A 21,376-nucleotide genomic window follows, 5' to 3' on the forward strand; every position below is an offset into this window, starting at 1 on the left:
TATCCATAACACCCTCTTAAATGATACAGTGCACTAGCTTGGTGGTAGGGGGGGTGGTCTAGCATCACAGGTGGAAAAGTGGAAATGTACTTGCTTTTTGCTCATTCTTCTCCCAACCTGAAAACGGAATCTGAAGCTTTTGCCACTGATTTTGGTAGACAGCCAAAGGAAAGCATTATTTCCAGTTTGGGAAGAGTGCTAAAAGTACTTGGCTCCTGGCCCAGCTCACTGTATAGGGACTATCTCCTCTGTGGCTTAGGAGCAGAGAAAAAAACTATGCTCTGCAAACAGAAGTTTTAGAAAATTATTAGTGGGACTATAATTATTACAAACAAATAGGAAAATAGAAATAATTTTAATAGCATTAAATCTCAGGTACTTCGCCTAGATCAGAGGCTGATAGACTTTTTATGTGAAGGGTCATACAGACACACTGGCAACTACTCATCTCTACTCCTGTGATGCGAAAGCTACTTATTTAACACGTAAGTGAATAGGTGTAGCTATGTTGCAGTAAAACTTTATTTAAAAATAGGTGGCTGGCAGTCTGTGGGCTGTAATTTGAAGATCCCTGGCATTGATTATAAAGATATTATCTTACCTATTTAATGTTAAAGTAAGGCAAGGTATTTAATAAGCATGAAATAACTTATTCTGAGTATTTCAAAATAGGGTAGAATATTATCACTGGAAATGGATCGTAGAGATCATTTACCACAGCTCTTATTTTACTGATAACTGAGGTTCAAAAATCAAAGAATTGGCAGATCTTGGTGAGTGATCAGATTAGGGAGAAAGCAGGTGAATTAGTCTTCTTGCGGAATGAGACCTAGAGTCACATGGGACACTTGTGATTTGGTGCCTGACTTTGTAGAGCTCAGAAACAGGTGCTCCCTGTGTTCTTTTAACCTGGGGCCTAGCCTCCCTTGAGAGAGAGAGAGACAGAGACGCGCATGGGCATGCACACACAAGGATTATTATTACCAAAATGAAGGCGTAGGCATATGAGGAGCAGTCCCAGGTCACACAGCCTGCTGGTTACAGAGCCATTATTAGATCACAGGTCTTACTCCTGGGCTCCATCCGCTGACCCCTGACTGCCTCCTCATATGTCCAGACCTCTCTTCAGCTACATTGCTGGCAAGAGCCCAGGCTAGACTGATAAAAGTGAACCAGATTTTTTTATTTTTTAAAATTACTTTCGTTTTATCTCTAAATGTAGTAGACATGTATCTAATTTTGGAAGAAATTTTACCTTAAATATGTTTTTTCTTTTAAAAAGCTATTGTTTCAGAATATATTTTATATGTGTGAATTAGTAAATGAAAAGATTGGGTGAAAGGAAGAAGGTTATCTGGATTTTTCTGTATAATCTAACTGTGGTATCAAATGGATACAACCAAGCTGTTTGGATGACCCTGCAGTTGATTTTTGCTTGCTTGTTTTCTTTTTGCTTTTAACGTATTGGAAATCTGATCACATCTCTGTTCTGGAAAGGTGAATCCAAATTCAGATATTTGACGAGACGTAGGTTCTGGCTGCTTGTTCTTCTTCAGGGAAAGCTCAGTTGATGTACATTTGATAGATTTGTGGGTGAAAGGGAGTCTAGTAAAGACAGTCTTTGATTTATACAGTGGGGCATAACAACCTTGGGTTTTTCTAGATACGCTGCTAGCACTCAGGAGGCTTTCTTTGGGTGTCAGTTTGCAGTGGTCATCAGTGACATCATCCGCAAATTGCTGTCTTGTCTGCAGCTTCCACAGCAGTGCTTCTCCTACCACAGGGTCTCCCGGTAGCCTGACTGCAGCAATTGAGATGGCGCTGCTATTTTATGTTCTTTCCTGTTTTAATGATTAGGAAATAGTAAAGAAATTAATCTTTTCTTGAGAGAAACTTAAGTCTTGTGACTTAACATCATCCTTTGGAATCACAAATATTATACTCTGCCAGGTAGAGAGCCTGTGATGATGCTACTGGAGCTGTTACATTTGGTTTTATTTCTCTCTAGGAAGACTATTTTGTGTTTTCAGTGGATAGGATTTCTTTCTTTTCCTGCCCTCCCTCCCTCCCTCTTCGTTCTCTCCCTCCCCATCTTCCCCTTTCCCACTCTCTCCCCTTCCCCCTAGGTCTGTTCCCCTCCCCCTCTTCCTCCTCTCTGTCTCCCTCCATCCCCCGCCTCTCTCTCCCTCTCCCCTCCCCATCTCCTTCTCTCTCTCCCTCCCCTCTCCTTCTCTTTTTCCTGTCTTCATCTTCTTTGTGGCTAGTTTTCAGCTGTTGGATTAGTTACTTTACTCTGTAAATGTCTTTTCCATTACTGGAATTACTTTGTAGTGTGTATATGAATATGTAGCTAATTTTGGAGCTCTGTGTGGAACAGAAGTCTGGTTACCTTCAGAGAGCTCACATGAGATGAGCTCTGGTAGCCTGGACGTCTGATGTGCACTGCCATGTTTATTGTTCTTAAGCCATTTTTCATTGTGCAGCCAACTGCTGCTCTTATAATGGACCTTGCTATGCCATGTTCGTCTGTTAATATATAAGGCACATACTAATTTACCCATGTGGGCAGGGGAGATATTTGTTGTATTGTGTCCTTAGAGATAGCTCAACCATTACTCACATACTTGACCTTTAATTTCCAAGGCATTAAAATATCTGATTAGTGTTACTAGAAGATGACTTAACACAAGTGTCTTCTGAGATAGGATATGATTAGATGTCTAAAATTCCATTGTGCTGATCTTCCTGCAGTTAAGTATCTTTAGAATCTTTAAAAAAGAGCAAGCCAAATTTTTTATCAAGTTGTCTACTAGTTGCAAGTGGCAGCATGATGTGTCCTCGTTAAGCCACTAGTGGATTATTTGTTATAGTCACTCATGTTTTTGATAAAATTATCTTTGAATTTTTTATTAAAAGAGAAAGAAAGACGATTTAATTAATTAGTTAATTATTGTAACTTAAAATGGAAGAATGAAGCAAGCAGGTTTTTTACTTTGGGCTGCCAAATGCACCATAAATATTAGATTTTCTTCCTTCAGTTGTATATCTGATAACCCATTTCCAAAAGAAAGACAGACTATCTTCACCCTCTTCCTGCTTTCCAATTTTTTCTTTGCACTTGAAGCCAAATTCTTGGAGTGTTTTTTCATGACCACTCCTTTCATTTCATTTCCTCTTCAGTACATTTCACTTTTTGAACATGTAGTATTTCAGTGTCATTTCCGAATTAAAATATACACACCTTTAAAGGTATACAGCTTACAGCGCAGTTGCCTTTCTACCCTAGTTCCCCATCACATCATCCAATTCTTATTGCCCCCCACCACCAATGCAAACACATAGGCAACCGCTGTTCTTAATGTCTTAGCTTTCCTCCAGGGTTTCCTTTTGCAAATGTAAATATAGATACTTAACTCTTCCTTTTTCTATGTGAAAGTAAAGAATATTATTCATACAGCTCTCACTTATTGCTGTTCTTACATTTTTTTTTTTTTTTGCGGCACGCGGGCCTCTCACTGTTGTGGCCTCTCCTGTTGCGGGGCACAGGCTCCCGCCGCGCAGGCTCAGTGGCCATGGCTCACAGGCCTAGCCGCTCCACGGCATGTGGGATCTTTCCTGGACCAGGGACACAAACCCGTGTCCCCTGCATCTGCAGGCGGACTCTCAACCACTGCGCCACCAAGGAAGCCCTATTTTTACTTTTTATTTCTCAGATCTTTATCAGCACGTAGAGATCATCCTCATTTTTTGTGACAGCCACATTCTATTTCCTTGTCGGTTAATGCCTTGAATCAGACTTCTGACCCTTCCCATTTGTTGGAGGCCCATTTTCAGGCCTCATTCTTCTCTACTTCTGTCTTTCCGGGGTACTTGTGTCTTTTGAGTGTCTGTGTCACTACCCTTCTGGCCTTAATGCCAGGACCTGCCCTCCTACTGTGCACATAAATACAAAATCATAGAAGGAGGTACAGGAATTATAGAGAACCATTGAAGTTCCAAGTGATAAATGGGGAGAAGGAAGGAGCCTCTTCACTGTCTCTAGGGCTCCAACTTTCTGACCCGTGAGCATTTCAAGTGTTTGTGCTCTTACCCAAAACAAATGCTGACTTTATTGTGGTCAGAAAAGCTTCTTTTCACCATTTCGGTCTCCACAGAACCTGGCCAGTAGTTGTTCATATGTTTATTCCATTAATATACCACTGTCTCTGGCTGGGTTGTTTTTTTTTAATTGGCTGTGTTGGGTCTTCATTGCTGCACGTGGGCTTTCGCTAGTTGTGACGAGTGGGGCTACTCTTTGTTGTGGTGTGCAGGCTTCCCATTGTGGTGGCTTCTCTTGTTGCGGAGCATGGGCTCTAGGCACGCGGGCTCAGTAGTTGTGGCTTGTGGGCTCCAGAGCGCAGGCTCAGTAGTTGTGGCGTATGGGCTTAGTTGCTCTGCGGCATGTGGCATCTTCCCAGACCAGGGCTCGAACCCGTGTCCCCTGCATTGGCAGGCGGATTCTTAACCACTCTGCCACCAGGGAAGTCCCTCTGGCTGGTTCTTTATTTTGCTGACTCCCTTTCTTTCTCCCACAGCTTTAAGCAATCTTGAAAGCTCTCCTGCTGGTTCATGATTCACTGGCCCTGCCCACACAGAGTTCAGCTTCAACTGCTGCACTTGTGGATGATTTCCTACACCTGCCTTTCATTCATTTTCTCTCACATTCAGACTTATAAAATCTACCTCTAATGTATCCGTGCTACATGTACTAGGTACATTGGTTTGTATGTTAATCTTTTTTGTTGGTTTTTTATTGTTTGTTTGTATTTTGACTGTGCCGTGCTGCATGTGAGATTTCAGTTCCCTGACCAGGGATTGAACCCATGCCCCCTGCGTTGGAAGCTCGGAGTGCTAACCACTGGACCACCAGGGAACTCCCCTGTTAATTTTTGTAACAAGGTATTAGGGGATCTGGTTTATAGATGAAGAAATGTAGGTTCAGAGGGATCATATAGCTAGTTAGGGACCTATAGCTAGAGGTTATTCGGGCTGTAACTTGGAGTCACTGCACTTGATTATTACGTAGAACCTCACACTCAAAACAATGTAAACATTAGGATGTCTGAGTTCTATCCTTGATTCTGCTGTAGTTGACTCTGGCGGTGAGCTGCTTGCTTGTACCAGCATTTCATCATCTAGAAAGTATGGAGGTTGGACTAGGTTCCTAAAGCCTCTTCTCACTTAGCTAGTTATTATTCTAGATGTAAATCTAGGATTGCTCATAGTGCAGGACCTGTTGCAAGTTCTCTAGTCCTGAGAGTCAAGGTGGTTTCTCTCTACGTAGAGTGATCCCACGGTGTGCTGCTTCTGTTTGGTGGGGATTTAAGCACCAAATCAGTGGATTTTACATAGGTGATAGATTTTTTCCCCCTCAAATTATATAATACACTTATTGTCTTACTAAATTGTATTTCCATTCTATTAAGGAAAATTTGTGTCCATTGACTTAATGATTTTTAAACAAAAAATACATAGTTGATTTGTTTTAATTATTACTACTTTAGAACTTTAGGTATAACATGGAAAGACATGTGGATTGGTTCATTTCCTTTCTCAGTATTTTCCCCTAAGTTTATAGCCATTGTATCCATTTATAAAATAACTTTATAGTACTAAAGCATTTTTAATCAATACTGGAGAACTATTTTGATATTACTGTATTGCATTATAACATGATACATTCATTAGTAAAGAATTATAATGAAGACTTTGTAATGGTCTACGTTTTATGTCTTAGTATTCTTATTCATGTATTTAAGTATTTGAGGTTTTTAACACAAATTCTACATTGGGGTCTGATTTTCATTTTGGATGTGCTCTGTATAAAGGTGGCTTTTCTAGACTATATATAAAATGATGTTTCTTTGATTTTTAATAAAAAGAGCTAGTACCTTACTGGATAATTATATCAATTAAAAAGGATAGTTTTGTTTTGTAATTTAAGGGTGATTTATTAGCAGAAAGTATAAAAATGAAGTACTACATTTTCAGTTGTTATTTATCCAATTTGGACTATATATAACTAGTATTTCAGGATATTTACTTAAAACATTTTATGTAAAATATTTCAATTTATTTTTTTCTTCTTGTTGCAGGAGCTAGAGTTAATGCCAAAGACAACAAATGGTTGACACCTTTACACAGAGCAGTTGCATCTTGTAGTGAGGTATGAAATTTCTCTTAGTAAATATTTTGTATATAAAATCATTAAGTAGGCCTGCCTATGAGTCCATATTCAAATTCTGTATTTTCAAAAAAGGAAAAAGCAACTGAAAATACCTAGACTGGTCACTTTACTTTGGAATTTGTTCAAACCAAGTTAATTGTTCCATTTTCCTTTTGTGACTAAGGCCTCTTGGAGAGTCTGAAGTGGCAGAGAATAGAAAACCCTGCTTCTGTACTTCTTACAAGAGAGCAGTTGTTTTTCTATGTTACAAATTCCTCCTCAAGGCTTTTCTCTGCTGACTGGTTCACAGTAGCCTAATAGACATGTTGCAGAGGTTCTGCTGGTTGTGGTCAAGAAATAATCTCAGCAGTGTGTAATGACTAAATGAAATATTGTTTAGGTAAACACTGAAATTAGTTTCAGAAACATTACTTGATCTCACATGTTGCCAGTTCTAAATACAATCTTAAAATATGTTAGGTGTCTTATGAGGAAGAACAATTCCTTTTTATTTATAATCCTGTGTATTGTTTGACCTTCAAGATAACTGACATTTTGGGAGAAAGTTCATTTTTATATTTGTCATATCTTCTAGTCCTCATAACATCCTTGTAGGATAGATATTTTAAGGAACTGTGTAGTTAATAATTTGCCAGAACCACTCAGCTGTTGAGTAGCAGAGATGACACAAATACCTGGACCCTCTTTTTTTCTGTCATTTTACTGCCTTTCTAAAATGGATTGGGTACTTTTTACAGATGCATTGTGCCCAAAGCACCCCTTTTACCTATCTTACGATAGTTGAAAACATTTTTTAAATAAAAGGTGGGACTGTATAAATTAATGTTTTCTTCAGTTATTCAAATTGTGGGAGACGAGGGAGGGTGGCTACTGCTGCTTCTCCCCATCATGGGGCCAGATAGTTCTGGAGAGAGAAGGGGAACACATGCCTTGGGAGGATGTTTCCCCAGGAGAAACTGGGGGTGCTCCTTTCTGTTCATTCTTCTTTGTATTCCTCATTTCGAAGTACACCTTGAACCCCAAATGAGAGTTGGGTGAGTGAAGAAGAGTGGAGGAGAAGGTGGCTGGAAGGGAGGGACTGTAAATGCTGCGGTGTGACAGAGGCGGTCTGTTGACCATAAGCCTCTGGATCGGGAGAGGACGGTGGTCCTTGGTGGCTACAGCTAGTGAACTGTGGGACTTGGAACAGGAGACACTGGCTTCAGATATCACCTGCCACTTTCTAGCTGTGTGATCTTGGGCAAATCTGGGAATTCTGAAAACTAAGACCTATTAACCAAAATACTTTGAACTCTGAAATTCATAGTAATGTTTTTAAGTTAGTGGTTAGCCCTCTTGCAGTGAAGTTTCTTTAAATAAAGGCGGTTAAGGAAGATAAACATTGCCATCATGGCAACCTATTGATAAATTAGTCATACTTACCTATTTTTTGGTATGACTCTTGGAAATATGACTATTAAATTTAGTGGAGTTTTGTCAAATTAAATAATCAGAAAGAACACTTTGTATATTTGTAGAGATTATAAAACAGGCCAAAGATTCTTTAAAAAAATAATTAATGTTAAAGGCAGATTGCAGGTTCTACCCAGAGGCCTAACTGCTGATTTTTTAAAACTCTGTACGTGGCTTGAACTTAAGGGCAAGCTGTAGGTTAGAAAGCAACAGATCCTAATAAGTTTAAGTTTAAGCTTTTCAACCTAAAAAAGGTTTAGGCTTTTCATCCTAAAAACTACTGGGCTATGTAGTATTACTACTCTTCTGCAGGATTATGGGAAACAGCTATAAAATGTAACCATTCCATAAAAATATAACTTCTGTAAACCCTGAGCCCTAAGGATTATTTTTCTTTTAAAAGGAAAATGCCATGATTAGGAAAACTGCTAGGAAACCTAGTCAAGATTATCAGTTTCACTGGTGTTCTTTTAATTATTCTTGTCATATCCTAAGAGCAAAAGAAAGCTATACTTACATTACTTACTTCATTTAATAGAAAACATAACCGCAAAGGGGTATATAAAAAGGCAAAATTTTAGGTAGCTTTTGGTTTATGTTTTTGAGATACCATGAGAGAAGTAAGCTCTACAGAAGATGATTAGAGTGACTATTTTCTCACTTCTCCCAAGGACAGAGATGACTAGCATCGCTGAAGATGCATAGTAAGGAAGTTAACTCCTCACAGACAGTGGATGTCTTAAGGCTTAATTCCCTCACTGAACTTGGGTTTAGAAAGACTGCTTCGGGTTAACTATACCAAGTTCCCCAGCTCTCCTTCCGTGACATGGTTTCCATGCACCTGGTCATATTGTCTGGCTGCCGCATCTTTTCTCCACCACTGGTTTGTGACTGTCAATCTTGAAGTGTAGCATACAATCTAGCTCTCCATAAATGCTGAGTATTCTTCTGAATAAATCAGTTTCTGAATATTAGGGCTTTGTGAGTGTGTGTGTGTGTGTGTGTGTGTGTGTGTGTGTTATTTATTTATTTATCTATCTGTCTATCCATCCACATAACACTGGATCCTCTGAAGGATATGCATTTATTTCTTTAACCTAACTCCAGGAATTAACATTTTAGTTCTATCAAGATAACTGAGTTTAAAATATATTATCATGTGAGGTATTAGTGGTTCACCCAAACATTGTGTTTATTTGGAATGCGTTAGCCGTTCTTTTCCCTGTGCCTGACCGTAAGCTATGAATAAATAAATACTCTTTGGATATAATTAGTTAACCTTTTGTTATCACCCCACCCCCATATTTCTTAATCTTATTTAAATCAGTGTCATAGGGTATTACTTGTTTGTTTGAAGTCAAGGCACACCTGCAGCATTTCTTACACATGCATACCCTCTAATAATGGAAAAATCGGGATCAAGGTTACTATGGTAATTCTGTCATTAGTAAAACTATATCCTTGGTTATCTCTACATTTTTTTTCTAAATGCTTGTAATGTGTTGCTAATAAAATCTAGAATTTTACTAGGGTAAGACATCAGGCTCATTGGTTTGTAATTTCCAGAAATTTACCTTTTAAAATTTTTTTTTTGTTTTTGTTTTTGAATCTCCTGTCTTTACAGAGTTCTTTAGTTTTCTCTAAATTTTCAAAGATCACTGCTATTGTGATATGGCACTGACGTATATTATTCTGAGTAGTAAATGATGGATGTATTAGTCAGCTCAGCTGCCATAACAAAATACCATAGACTGGGTGGCTTAAACAACAGAAATGTTTTTTCTCACAGACTGGAGGCTAGAAGTCTCAGATGAAGGTCCAGCAGGGTCAGTTTCTGATGAGGACTCTCTTCCTGGCTTGCAGATGGCTGCCTTCTCACTGTGTCCTCACATTTGGTCAGGGAGGGGGGAATCTCTCTCTCCCTCTTCCTTGTCTTAGAATGCCATCAGTCTGATCAGGTTAGGGTCTCTCCCTTATCATCTCATTTAACTTTACCGCTTTGTGGTGGGGGGTGGTTAGGACTTTGACACGAATTGTGGGGTACACAATTAAGCGTCCCCAGCAGTGGACCCAGTGTCCAAACAGTCTTAGTCGTTGTGTTTACAGCCTTCTTTAGGTGCCATCTTACCCACCCTCAACCATAAACTGGATTTATTCTTGTTTTGCTGTGAAACGAAAGTATAGCTTTGATTTTTCTGTTCTTGCTGATGGAACATAAGTATTCCATACACTTTTCAGAAACTTAAAGGTATGCGTTGTGAATTCCAGTTGGAAATAATTAAGGCAAGCCTGGCATCTATAGTATGCTGTATTTGCCTAGTTTATCCAATTATAAATTCTTCATTTTGTTTTTAATTATTTTCTAGTACATCTATTTCCCAGGATGGTATTAGTGTTACTCCCTAAGTCACAAAATACCCTTCTTGAGGATGAAGATTGAGAATCCTGACAGTGTTTGTACTTTGTTCTCCACGATTCTGAGTATATATTCCCCTGTGTATCTTTTTCCCTATATTCCTTTTTCTTAATTGAAATATAATTTACAGTAAAATGCACAGACTTTAAGTGTGTAGTGTTGAGTTTTGGCAAATGTATACACCCATGTAACCTTTCTCCCAATCTAGATTTAGAAGATTCCATCACTCCAGCACGTTCCCTCATGTCCCTTTTCAGTCAGTCCCTCCTGTCCCCAGAGGCACCTCTCAATTGCCTGTTCTAGAATTGCCTGTTCTAGAATTTTATAAAAATGGAATCATACAGTATGTACTCTTAATGTCTTGACTTCTTTTGAGATTAGTCATATTGTTGTGTACATTAGTGGTTCATTTCTTTTTATTGCCGAGTAGTGTTTCCTGTATGGATGTACAACAGTTTATCTATTTTCCTATAGGTGGACATTTACATTTCTTGTTTTTGGCTCTTATGAATAAATAAAATAAAAAATAAAATAAATAAAAACATTCTTAGATGGGTCTTGTTAAAATTTCTCTTGGGTAAATAGCTGGATTGGAATTGTGGGGTCACAGGGCAGGCCTCCATATGTCTTTACTTAGCTACTCAGCAGGTTGATAGATTGATGGGCGTCTCTCCAGTCTTTTGCCAGCCTTGCGCTGGTTCCCATATTTCAGCAGTTCTGATTACTTTTTATTTCAAAGGCTATGTGCAAATCATGAATAATACTATTTTGCTTAGTCTTCCTTGCTACTTTGCATAGTTAGTTATTTTAATCTTTTGAACAATCTTATGTACGTTAGGTTTTTTTGCTTCATAGCAGACTTGAGATGAGTGATGGACAGGTGCTCTTTCCCCTCTTTACTGATAAGAAAACCAAGGGTCAGTTTTACTAGACTTGAATAGTTATACCTTGTAAATGACAGAACTGAGGTGATTTGGTTCTGGTCCTTTTCATTTCATATGTAGTTTGTTGTTCATCTGCCAAAAATAGGATGATCACTGTAAGGAGAAAAATTTTGCTACGTTTAGTTCTGATTATATTGCTTAATATTGATGGCATACTGGATTCCTTTCGATTTTGCCATGAGTCCAGTTTATGGATGTTCTGTGACATTTTTCTTGTGCTTCTGGGAGACCAATCCCTTTGAATGATAAATTCTTAATTTGCCTTGTTAACACCAACTTTCCCACCAGGTAGCATCACAACAAAGGCTTCTTCCCTCCCTCCCTCCCTCCCTCCCTCTCTTTCACTCTCTCTCTAATGAATTAGATCCTAGTGATTTTTCATTTTGTAAAATATAGCATGTGGAATACTTTGGGAAGTAGTATGTTTAAATTTTTTTATATTTAATGGCAAAGTGATAAATCTACTTTTTAAAGCTTTGAAAGTATAAATTAGTTGTATCTCACCATCTAGAAAAGCAATATTAGTAATGAATGTTTTTGAAGGATATTTGTCAGTATTTCTTGTACATTTTGATAGAGACTGATTGTTGTGCCTTTAATTGGAGGATAGAGAAAGGGAATGTTTTATTTTGATGTATCTTGCATGGCTCTGAGTACTGCCTTTAGTTCAAGCTATTTTGTTTTCTGGCTTGTTTATAGCAGGTTCTGCCAGAACTATTTTTATTTTCTCAAGAAATTTTATTTCCTTCATGTGTGTACAATTTCTAAAGCTGTTAACTCATTTGTCTTGTATATCTTCATATGTTTTAGGAAGCAGTTCAGGTACTTTTGAAGCATTCTGCAGATGTTAACGCTCGAGACAAAAACTGGCAAACACCTTTACACATAGCGGCTGGTAATAAAGCTGTAAAGTGTGCGGAAGCTTTGGTCCCTCTGCTGAGTAATGTAAATGTGTCTGATCGAGCAGGGAGAACTGCACTGCATCATGCAGCTTTCAGTGGACACGGGGAGGTAAGTGGTATTCAGTTAGACAGTGATTCTCTCTCTCTGCGTGTGTGCCCGCCCCCCCCATTATTAATGAACTTGCCTATTTTGCTCATTTTTATTTAATTTTGCCTTTTTCAAACCCTCAGACTTCTTTTCATGATAATTCATGATATATAGCTTTCTCAAATTTAGAAATTTATTTATCAGATACAGCCCCTGCACTTGAATTTCATGGTCAACCTGGGGAGATAAAGGACAACACTGCCAACTGTAACACAATGTGAAAAGTATGTTCTGTCATTGCAGGAAAAAATGTCTAGGAAGGTGGAACAGTTTCATTGTTCTCCAGAAAGATGGTGACAAAGGAAGGTGGAGTGTAGAAAACCTTTTTTTTTTTTGCGGTACACGGGCCTCTCACTGTTGTGGCCTCTCCCGTTGCAGAGCACAGGCTCCGGACACGCAGGCTTAGCGGCCATGGCTCATGGGCCCAGCCGCTTCGTGGCATGTGGGATTTTCCCGGACCGGGGCATGAACCCATGTCCCCTGCATCTGCAGGCGGACTGTCAACCACTGCGCCACCAGGGAAGCCCAAAAACATTTTCTTATAGTTTATTTTGAACATTTAGTCAAGAATTCTTTGATGACAGACCATCAAAAGAAAACAATTTAAGAAAATTAATATTTAGTTATCTTATACAAGGAGTATTGGTTAATGTTAAGTGTGCCATAGCAAAGAGTGGGGTTTATGTATGTACATGGAAGACTTAGGAAAGAATGAGACTCAGAGTTAGAAGAACCTTTGAGGGCAGCTTGTCCAGTCCTCCATTTTTGTTGCAGACACAGAAACTCAAAGAAGTAAAAATGGTGGTCCTACTGTATAGCAGAGGGAACTATATTCAATATCAATTCTTTTCCTGTAGTAGAAAAGAATCTGGAAGAAACATATGTATATATAAAACTGAATCACTTTGCTATGTACCTGAAACATTGTAAATCAACTATACTTCAATTTTTTTTAAAAAAAGAGGTAAAGTGACATTCCCAAGATTCCATGGCTGAGGGTTAGTCACTGCAGTGCTGTTTTCACTGTTCTTGGCTTTTGCAACATAAAGAATTCTTGTCTCTGCTGCAGTTCAGGTCACTAGATGAGTCCCTTTTTGACATCTGGAATGCCCTTTCTAATGGGGAAACTATTGTAAATATGCTTGAACCTAATGGAAATGACTTTTTTGGTACATTATGAGGTAAGTAGACTGTGCAGTGACCTTCAGGTCTAATCATTCTGATCCCAGAAACCTCTTAAATTTAATTCAAACACAGATGCAGTTACGGACACTGCATCTGTGTTTGAATTAAATTTAAGAGGTTTCTGGGATCAGAATGCACTTTGAATTTTAATAACACTTTGGGCTATAAAAAGGAATAAAACCTGTTGTTAAATACTCTCCCTTTAGACTTTCCAGATTTGTGCTTAGTTGTTCATAAAATACCAGGACACAAAGTGGCATCTTTAAAAAGATGCTGATGCCTGACTTCAGTAACCACCATAGTGAAACCTTTTTTCGTATATTGTCCTGTTGTTTATTAAATTATGTTAAAGCATCTTCAGTATATAGTCTCATCTTTCCTTTCTACAGATGCAGAAATTCAGTGCCAGAGAGCTTGAGATGAGTAGTTTTCACGATGGATATTCATGAACAGTTCTGCTTCTGAATGTTGATGAAACTGTGTTTATTTTTATTCCAGATGGTGAAACTACTCTTGTCTAGAGGTGCCAATATTAATGCTTTTGACAAGAAAGATAGACGTGCTATCCACTGGGCAGCATATATGGGTATGTGTATTTTAAATTTATTTTTTGACATTAAGTATTAAGGAAAAGTTGGACATTTCGTTCTTGCATTTGGTATAACATGTCTTTTGGGGTAGTGAGAAGTTGCACCATATCTGAGTTTGCTGCCCAAGTGGAACCAGCCTGGGAGTCAGGGGAGGTTTGCCAGGACAGGAGTACATTAGGTCCAGTTCTCCTGAAAGCTGTTTAAAATTAATTGTTTACTTTTAAAGGGAGAGATGTCCTAGACACAAGTTTGGGATACAGAGTTTAGATTGGTGTTTACTAAAAGCCCATTCTCATACCCATCCTGAACCCATCCTTGTTTGTATGGGAATATTAAGGTAGAAGTTGTGAAGATGTATTAAGAAGCCTGTTATCTTGTGCCAAGCACTGTGTTAAATAGGCATATCACGTTTGATTTCTACCACAGTAAGAAACTGAGGTTTAGATATCAGCTTTTCTGCTTTTAACATTCTTGAGGGAATTCCCTGGCAGTCCAGTGGTTAGGACTTCTTGCCTTCACTGCCGAGGGTGTGGGTTCCATCCCTGGTCGGGGAACTAAGATCCCACAAGCTGCTCAGTGTGACCAAACAAAGAAAAAAAAGGATTCTTGAAAAGTCTTAGGATCTGCACAGTTGCAGTTTGAAACTAACAGAGCTCATGGGAAAATGGTCCTGGGGCAGACTGCTTAAAACCTACGCAACTCCACGAGCAGAGCACTAACGAAAGCATTAATGGGTTTTTGAGGTAACTGGGACAGCCAGGGAGGAGAAAAGTCAGGCTTCCACAGGATACTTTAAAACGCACAGAAAGAACAGAGCAGAGATGCTGGCCTGCGGGCGCTAAGACCACGCAGGTCGAAGTGTATCTCAACCTGCTGCAAACCTTGCAAGTCCCATAGGGCTAGGCTGTGCCTCTGGAAGGAAGCCGTGGGTGGGGCATCTTACAATAGAGCTGAAGAACTCCTTTCTTTGCAGCCATGGAGCTCAGGGCTTTTTCTTTTCCTCCCAACAGTCTATTCTGCTTCTGCTCTTCTTGCTCCTCTGACTTAGGAAAAATTACATGGACTGACGGACCACATAGTGCTGGTCTCATTCCCATGTGCCTCTCATACTGACTACAGAGACAGTCTAGCCCCTCTTCTCACAGGCATAGCTTATCCTCACTACTCCCTGCCTTTGCTTTTGTCTTTTCCTAGCTCTCACTTAAAATTCGAAGGTTGATAGAAGATTATTAATTTTAAAAACTATATAAAATTGTAAAATACAAAAATGTAAGAAACCAAATGAACTCAAACCAGTTGACGGTAACCCCAAGGTCCAGGAAAATCCTTTGCCCATCATGGAAATAACTCTTGGACTCTTGGTGTTTCTCTCACACCAAAGGTTTGTGCCTCCAGTTATGTCATGGGCACTTTTCTTCTGTTAACTGAAGGTAAAACATCCAGAAGCAAGTCTCCTGTGGTGTCCTAAAGTGCCCTCCTCACAGCCTGTAGGTTTTCTGTATTTTAAGTCTTGGGGATTTTTCTGAATATTCTGGAATAGCTTATTCTTGACAGTTCAGGAACAGATAGTCTGTGATTTTAAACTATATACCTTATATTAAAAGGTTCACACATTAAGCAGAGGGTGTCAGGCCTTTTATCTCCAAAGAATTAAACTTGGCTAAACAGCTGTTTTCATAAAATTGAAGGCCAAGGAATTTTGTGGGTTGCCTCTAATTGAGCTCCCAGAGTAGCTGGGTGTGTATATCTCAGAGGCCCTTGGATGGCTTTGTTTTCCTTGATCTACTAAATGTCATTTTTCAGGCCAATTGTGGATTGTAAAAGATATTCTGTATTTCTTGGACCTCATAGTCCATTTAATTTTTGAGCATAAACATTCAGAGATTCATAATTTTCCTTTCCCTGTCTCTTCCTTCCTTTAAGCTTGGAAAAAGAGGAGTATTGACACACAGTTTCTAAAACCATTCAGTTGTTTTAGGTGTTCAGGATTAAAAAGGAGCTAAATATATGAAAGTAGGGAGTTACTGCCTGGTCTCTTAAGACAGGCCTTAAGTCCAGGTCATTGACACCTCTAGAGAATCTGCCAATATTAGCCTAAGAGACATTACATTATTGCATTACATGTCTTCTTGTAATTTATTTCTCACAGGCTTCTGTATTTGCCCTGGCCTTCTGTCCCCTGGTTGAGGCTACCCTTACTTTTCTGTTAGGTTCTACCTCTTATACTTCTGCTACGATTGAATCCTCTGTTTATGTTCCCCAGCCCCACCTCTGTCCCCAAATGAACTGATCATTTTTCCCTCCCTACGCTGTGTTTGCTCCTACCATGAACCTTCATTAAGAATCCATTTACTGTTACTGATGAACCTAGTTACAGGGCAGGAATAAAGAGGTAGACATAGAAAATGGACTTGAGGACATGGGGTGGGAGGGCGAAGCTGGGGCGAAGTGAGAGTAGCATCGACATATATACACTACCGAATGCAGAATAGTTGTTGGCTGGTGGGAAGCAGCAGCATAGCACAGGGAGATCAGCTCGGTGCTTTGAGATGACCTAGAAGGGTAGGATAGGGAGGGTGGTAGGGAGGCTCAAGAGGGAGGGGATATGGGGGCATGTGTATGCATGTGGCTGATTCACTTTGGTGTACAACAGAAACTAACAGTATTGTGAAGCAATTATACTCCAATAAAGATCTGTTTAAAAAAAAATCCATTTACTCATTCATGTTTTCTGTTGCCTTCAGTGCTTTTAGCAATATCCAGTCACTTTTTGCCTCAAAGTACCTTACTGTGGTGACTTTGACATAGAGGGTACTAAATAAATATTAATTACCTTGATAAGCAACTCATTACATTAATTCTTCTTAAAGCAATGCATAATTTGAGTTGATGTGAAATGGTGTTTTTCTTCTTACTTTCCTTTCCATAAAAACTTGTGAGCATAGCTCATTTTACTTTTATTAATACATTCATGAACAAAAGAAAAATGTAGGGAATTTTCCAAATTCCTGACAGATAATGATTACATTTATCAAATTCACGTTGCATGGATATAATTTTTTTAAAGGAGTTATTGACTACAGAATTATGTATGGCATGCATGTCTGCTGGATGCTGTCTTCTAAAAATACACCCATATGAATTGAATGAAATCTAGTCTCCTTGGTAGCATCGTTCTATAAATTGATAAGGAAAACACATATGTATTCTGGCTAGGTTCCACCTTGCTAGAACAATATCATTTACTTCACTCTAGAACTTTCTTCCCTTTTTTCTTTTAAATAGGTCACCCCAAACTGGCTATGGAAAGACCCCTTCTTCATGTTTTCAGTGGTCCGTTAAAGGAATTTTTACATATTTCAGATATGTGATTAAATAAATATTTGTCAATTTTAAGATTGTAAATTTCCCTATGCATGGCACCTTTTAAAAATAGGGCTTTATCGGTCTCAGGAAAAGTTCACACTTCCTGGAATCTACATAATTAATATGATCTAAGTCATTTACTTAGAATGATGTGTTGGTTTTGGATAGTTTTTCCATTATGTTTGTATAATGGGCCTTCTAGTCTTAAAAATCAGGAGAATTTGTTTCTTTTTGGCATATTTAGTGAATAATATGCATTTGCCCGGTTTAAAAAAGCTATATTTATGCGTGAGCCTCCTGGGCATTACAAGTCCTGGTTTTTAATACATTACAGTAAACCCAAGTAGTTGTCTTTCTAGAGCCATAGATCAGAGAGTAATGTGTAGTGAGAGATCTTTTGTACCAGTTAGTGCTCTTATATGATAGTCACATTTAATTTGGCATCTAATGATTTGACAGATATTCTTTTGATTTTTTCCTAAAAATATAGTAGATATTTTTCATATTGAAATGGGGAAAAAATAGCTGAATGTATCCACTTTAATTGATAATTTATATATATGAACAACTATATCTACTTGATTCTTTATGCATCTTGTAGACTCCTTTTTTCAAGGGGGCAAGGCACTATGTTTGAAAGTCTCATTTTTATAGTTATTTACTTTATATACTCCTTCCCTATGAGGGGTATTAAAAATGGCATCATTAGCAACTCGTTTAATGTAACATATTTATTAGGTACCTATTTTGTTTGAAATACACCAAGAAGTAGAGCATAAGAGCCTATGATATTTGCCTTTAAAGATATATATATTTGGGAACTTAATACATAAAAGTAATTAAAGAGTTTGTTAAATAATGATTCAAGTTTAAGATACATCACAAAGTATTATTATGTATGCTTATTAGATAGTATTTACAGGTACACTGTGCTTTTGGCCACGTAATTCTAGGCAACTAGAAGCCTTAAAAAGACTTCTAGGGAAGATAGGAACTGACATGACCTTCTTCGAGGATTAGTAACAACGATTAGAAAGAAACGTCCAAGCAGAACATTCTGTACAACGTAGGAATCAGTCCCATGAACAAAGGCACAGAGGTGGAAAGGCTTTTGGGAGGAGGAGAAAGTACTGTATAATCTAATGTGACAAGAAGTGAGGAGATAAGAAAGGAGAACAGCGGTTCTCCCTCCTTCCACCTGGCCTCCTTATGTGGTTGGGTAGGGCCTGAGACTAGTTCTGCCTAATGAAAGTAGCATCCCCTGTGGACCAGAGCATTTAATTGCTGGTGTGAGACTGTAGTCTGTTCCCCTTTCTGGCACAGTGACGAAGCTGCCTTCAAATCGTGTGTCAGCTCCATGAATCTGGATCCTTGCGTGACTGAGCAGAGCCCTCTGGCCAAGCTATCATAATGCTAAAGAGAAATAAAACACTAATTGTTTAAGCCACTGAGATTTGGGAGTTGGTTGTTAACCACAGCATGTATAACCTAGCCCAGGGGTCCTCATCCCCCAGAACCGGGCCACACAGCAAAAGATGAGCCGCAGGCAAGCCAGCCAAGTTTCATCTGCCGCTCAGCATCCCCCGCATAGGGCTGAACCATCCCCCCCATCACTCACATTACCGCCTGAACCATTCCCGCCCCACCCCCGCCACGTGGAAAAATTGTCTCCCATGAACCCGGTCCCTGTTGCCAAAAAGTTTGGGGACTGCTGACCTAGCCTATCCTGATTGTTAAGGCATCTGGTGGAAATAATAAGGGAAAAGAAGTTTTTAGCTGCATGTTCTAAAGACCTGACATTTTTTAAGAAATAAGCCCAAGTCACTCCCAGATTTCCACGTAGAAGAAGATTCTACAACATAAACTAATGTCTTACATTAGACATGAAAAGCTAACTTAAGAATTGGAGAATGTATTGAAACAACCTTGGAAACAACAAGATCTAGGTAAAAGGATTGCAGGGTTATCATTGGATAAAATAATTAAATGTATTATTTTCAATTATTAGTTACCTCTATCAGCATTTATCAAAATTATCCTGAATTCTTATTTTTTTCTTCTATCATCTCTCTGGTTATAATGTGATTAATTGGTGACTTGTCATGCATTATCTAGTTAATTTGTATTGTATTTTTACCTGTCTTTAAAGATATTCAGGATTGTATGTTTTCCATACACTCATCTTCTTGTTTTTTTCTTCATAAACACATTTTCAGGTCACATTGAAGTAGTGAAATTACTTGTGGCACACGGAGCTGAAGTGACATGCAAGGACAAGAAGTCTTACACACCTCTCCACGCAGCAGCCTCTAGTGGGATGATCAGCGTGGTCAAGTACCTTCTTGATCTTGGGGTTGATGTAAGCAGTACAGAAGAATGGAGCATTTTGTGTGTTTGTGATTTTGTTGTTGGCAGAAGTTATTTCAAATTTAAAAGATGATTTCTTACAATAAGATTTTTGTCTTTTAATAGTTTTATGTTTATAGTCCTTCACATAATATACAGTGCACTGATGTCTGACCAAGCCATGAAGTTAGTCAAATGTATTAAGAGGTAAAATATATTCCAAAGGTGAACGGTTGATTGACAGAAGTTTTTCTTTTCCATCACATTCTAGGCCCTGTAGCTTCATTTCAGCTATGGAAACCAGCAGATCAGACATATTTGGATTATTTTCCTAAGTGGCTGGGTTATTGTTAGTATTATTTGCCCAGTTTGTCTAATATTTCCTTTAAATGACCGTAGCTGTTCACATTACAGGATATTGGCCAGAGGCAGGCAGGAAAACTAGAGGCTTCTGGCCCATTAGCTGCAAGTGTTCCTTACTGTATGATCTCTTTGGTTCAGAGGGGTTGCTCCTTCATCTGAATATATTTGATTACGGAACTGGGATAGCTAAGAATACCTGGAACTCCCACAGTCCATCCTTTAGGCACAGTTCTGACAAACTCATCTGGTCTTTAAAACACAGATGAAAAAGCAGCCAGGTAGAAGGAGAGAGGGAGGTAGTTTAGATCAGCTGCAAAGACAGAAAGATAGGTGGTAATCTGGTTGGACAAAGAATACGTGGCAGAACTGTGGAGCTGGATAGCCTATTAATTTAATTTAAGAACTTTGTGAAGCACTTAGTTATTGAAAATGTAGGGATCAAAAATTCAAACACATTGTTAGGTAGAAGCTTGTAGAGTGCAAACAGATGAAAGTTTTATTTCAACTCAGCAGTTCCTAGCTCTGTTTCAACAGAGTGACATAATGCCTTAAGAGACCCTTGATCTAGATAAATGAGATAGCCTTGTTTCTGATCACTGTTTCAAGTCCATTCTGGTGCAATTTTTAAAGCTTATGTTATTGACAGCAAAATTATAAACTCTGGTGAGAGTGTTCTTCAGAAAAAGTGGTCAGACTTAGAGCCATTTAGTGACATGTGGCCTCCAATTGCATGACTTAGTTTCCTAGAGCTGAAGTGAGTGACTTAAAACAATAAATTTAATCTCTCAAAGTTTTGGAAGCTCCGAGGGAGAATCTTTTCTGTGTCCGCCAGCTTTTGGTGATGAAATCTAGATAACCTGACTAAAGTTAACTGTTGCTTTTTCACTTCCTCTAATTTCTGTTACCAGAGATGTGAGAAAAGAAAATGTTAAATAAAGTTGTGATAAGTTGGGGCCAACCACAAGGTTAGAGGGCACAGTCTCCACGCAGGACTGACTTCAGTTTTGATGATTCACTAGAAGGACTCCAGAAACTCACTGCAAGCTATTATACTCACAGTTATGGTTTATTATGCAGAAAAGATACAAATTAACATCAGCCAAAGGAAGAGACACACAAGGCAGAGTCTAAGAGTATTCTAAACACAAAGCTTCCATTGGCCTCTCCTTACAGAGTTAGGACTCCTTACTCTCCCAGCATCAGAACGTGACATATGCACATAGTATTGCTAACCAGAGAAGCACTCCTGAGCTTTGTTTTCAGAGTTTTATTGGGCCTCCACTACATAGGCATGATTGATTGATCAAAATTGCTCATATGGTTGATTTCAGTCTCCAAGTCCACTGATACCAGCGGACCCAAAGCCCCTCCCCTCCATCACATGGTTGGTTTATGTGGTGTGGTTGGCCCTGCCCTAAAGACCCGCTGTGCCTGCTCC

At 38.8% G+C, this 21,376-nt stretch overlaps 1 protein-coding gene across 11 annotated transcripts in view; it reads left to right on the forward strand.

Annotated features, from left to right (window-relative positions):
- The window catches only part of ANKRD28 (ankyrin repeat domain 28), a 185,792-nt gene that overhangs the window by 112,692 nt on the left and 51,724 nt on the right, over positions 1-21,376 (forward strand). For 7 of the 11 annotated variants that reach the window (XM_019934409.3, XM_019934410.3, XM_019934411.3 and 4 more), the window contains 4 exons: positions 6,135-6,205; positions 11,849-12,049; positions 13,772-13,859; positions 19,446-19,588. In XM_019934409.3, the coding sequence (XP_019789968.1) occupies positions 6,135-6,205; positions 11,849-12,049; positions 13,772-13,859; positions 19,446-19,588 (503 nt within the window). The remainder of the gene's footprint in view (positions 1-6,134; positions 6,206-11,848; positions 12,050-13,771; positions 13,860-19,445; positions 19,589-21,376) is intronic. The other 4 variants (XM_073803677.1, XM_073803678.1, XM_073803675.1 and 1 more) reach the window with 1 other exon arrangement.

The sequence above is a fragment of the Tursiops truncatus genome, chromosome 4 (assembly GCF_011762595.2).
Source record: "Tursiops truncatus isolate mTurTru1 chromosome 4, mTurTru1.mat.Y, whole genome shotgun sequence".
NCBI classification, from domain to species: Eukaryota; Metazoa; Chordata; class Mammalia; order Artiodactyla; family Delphinidae; genus Tursiops; species Tursiops truncatus.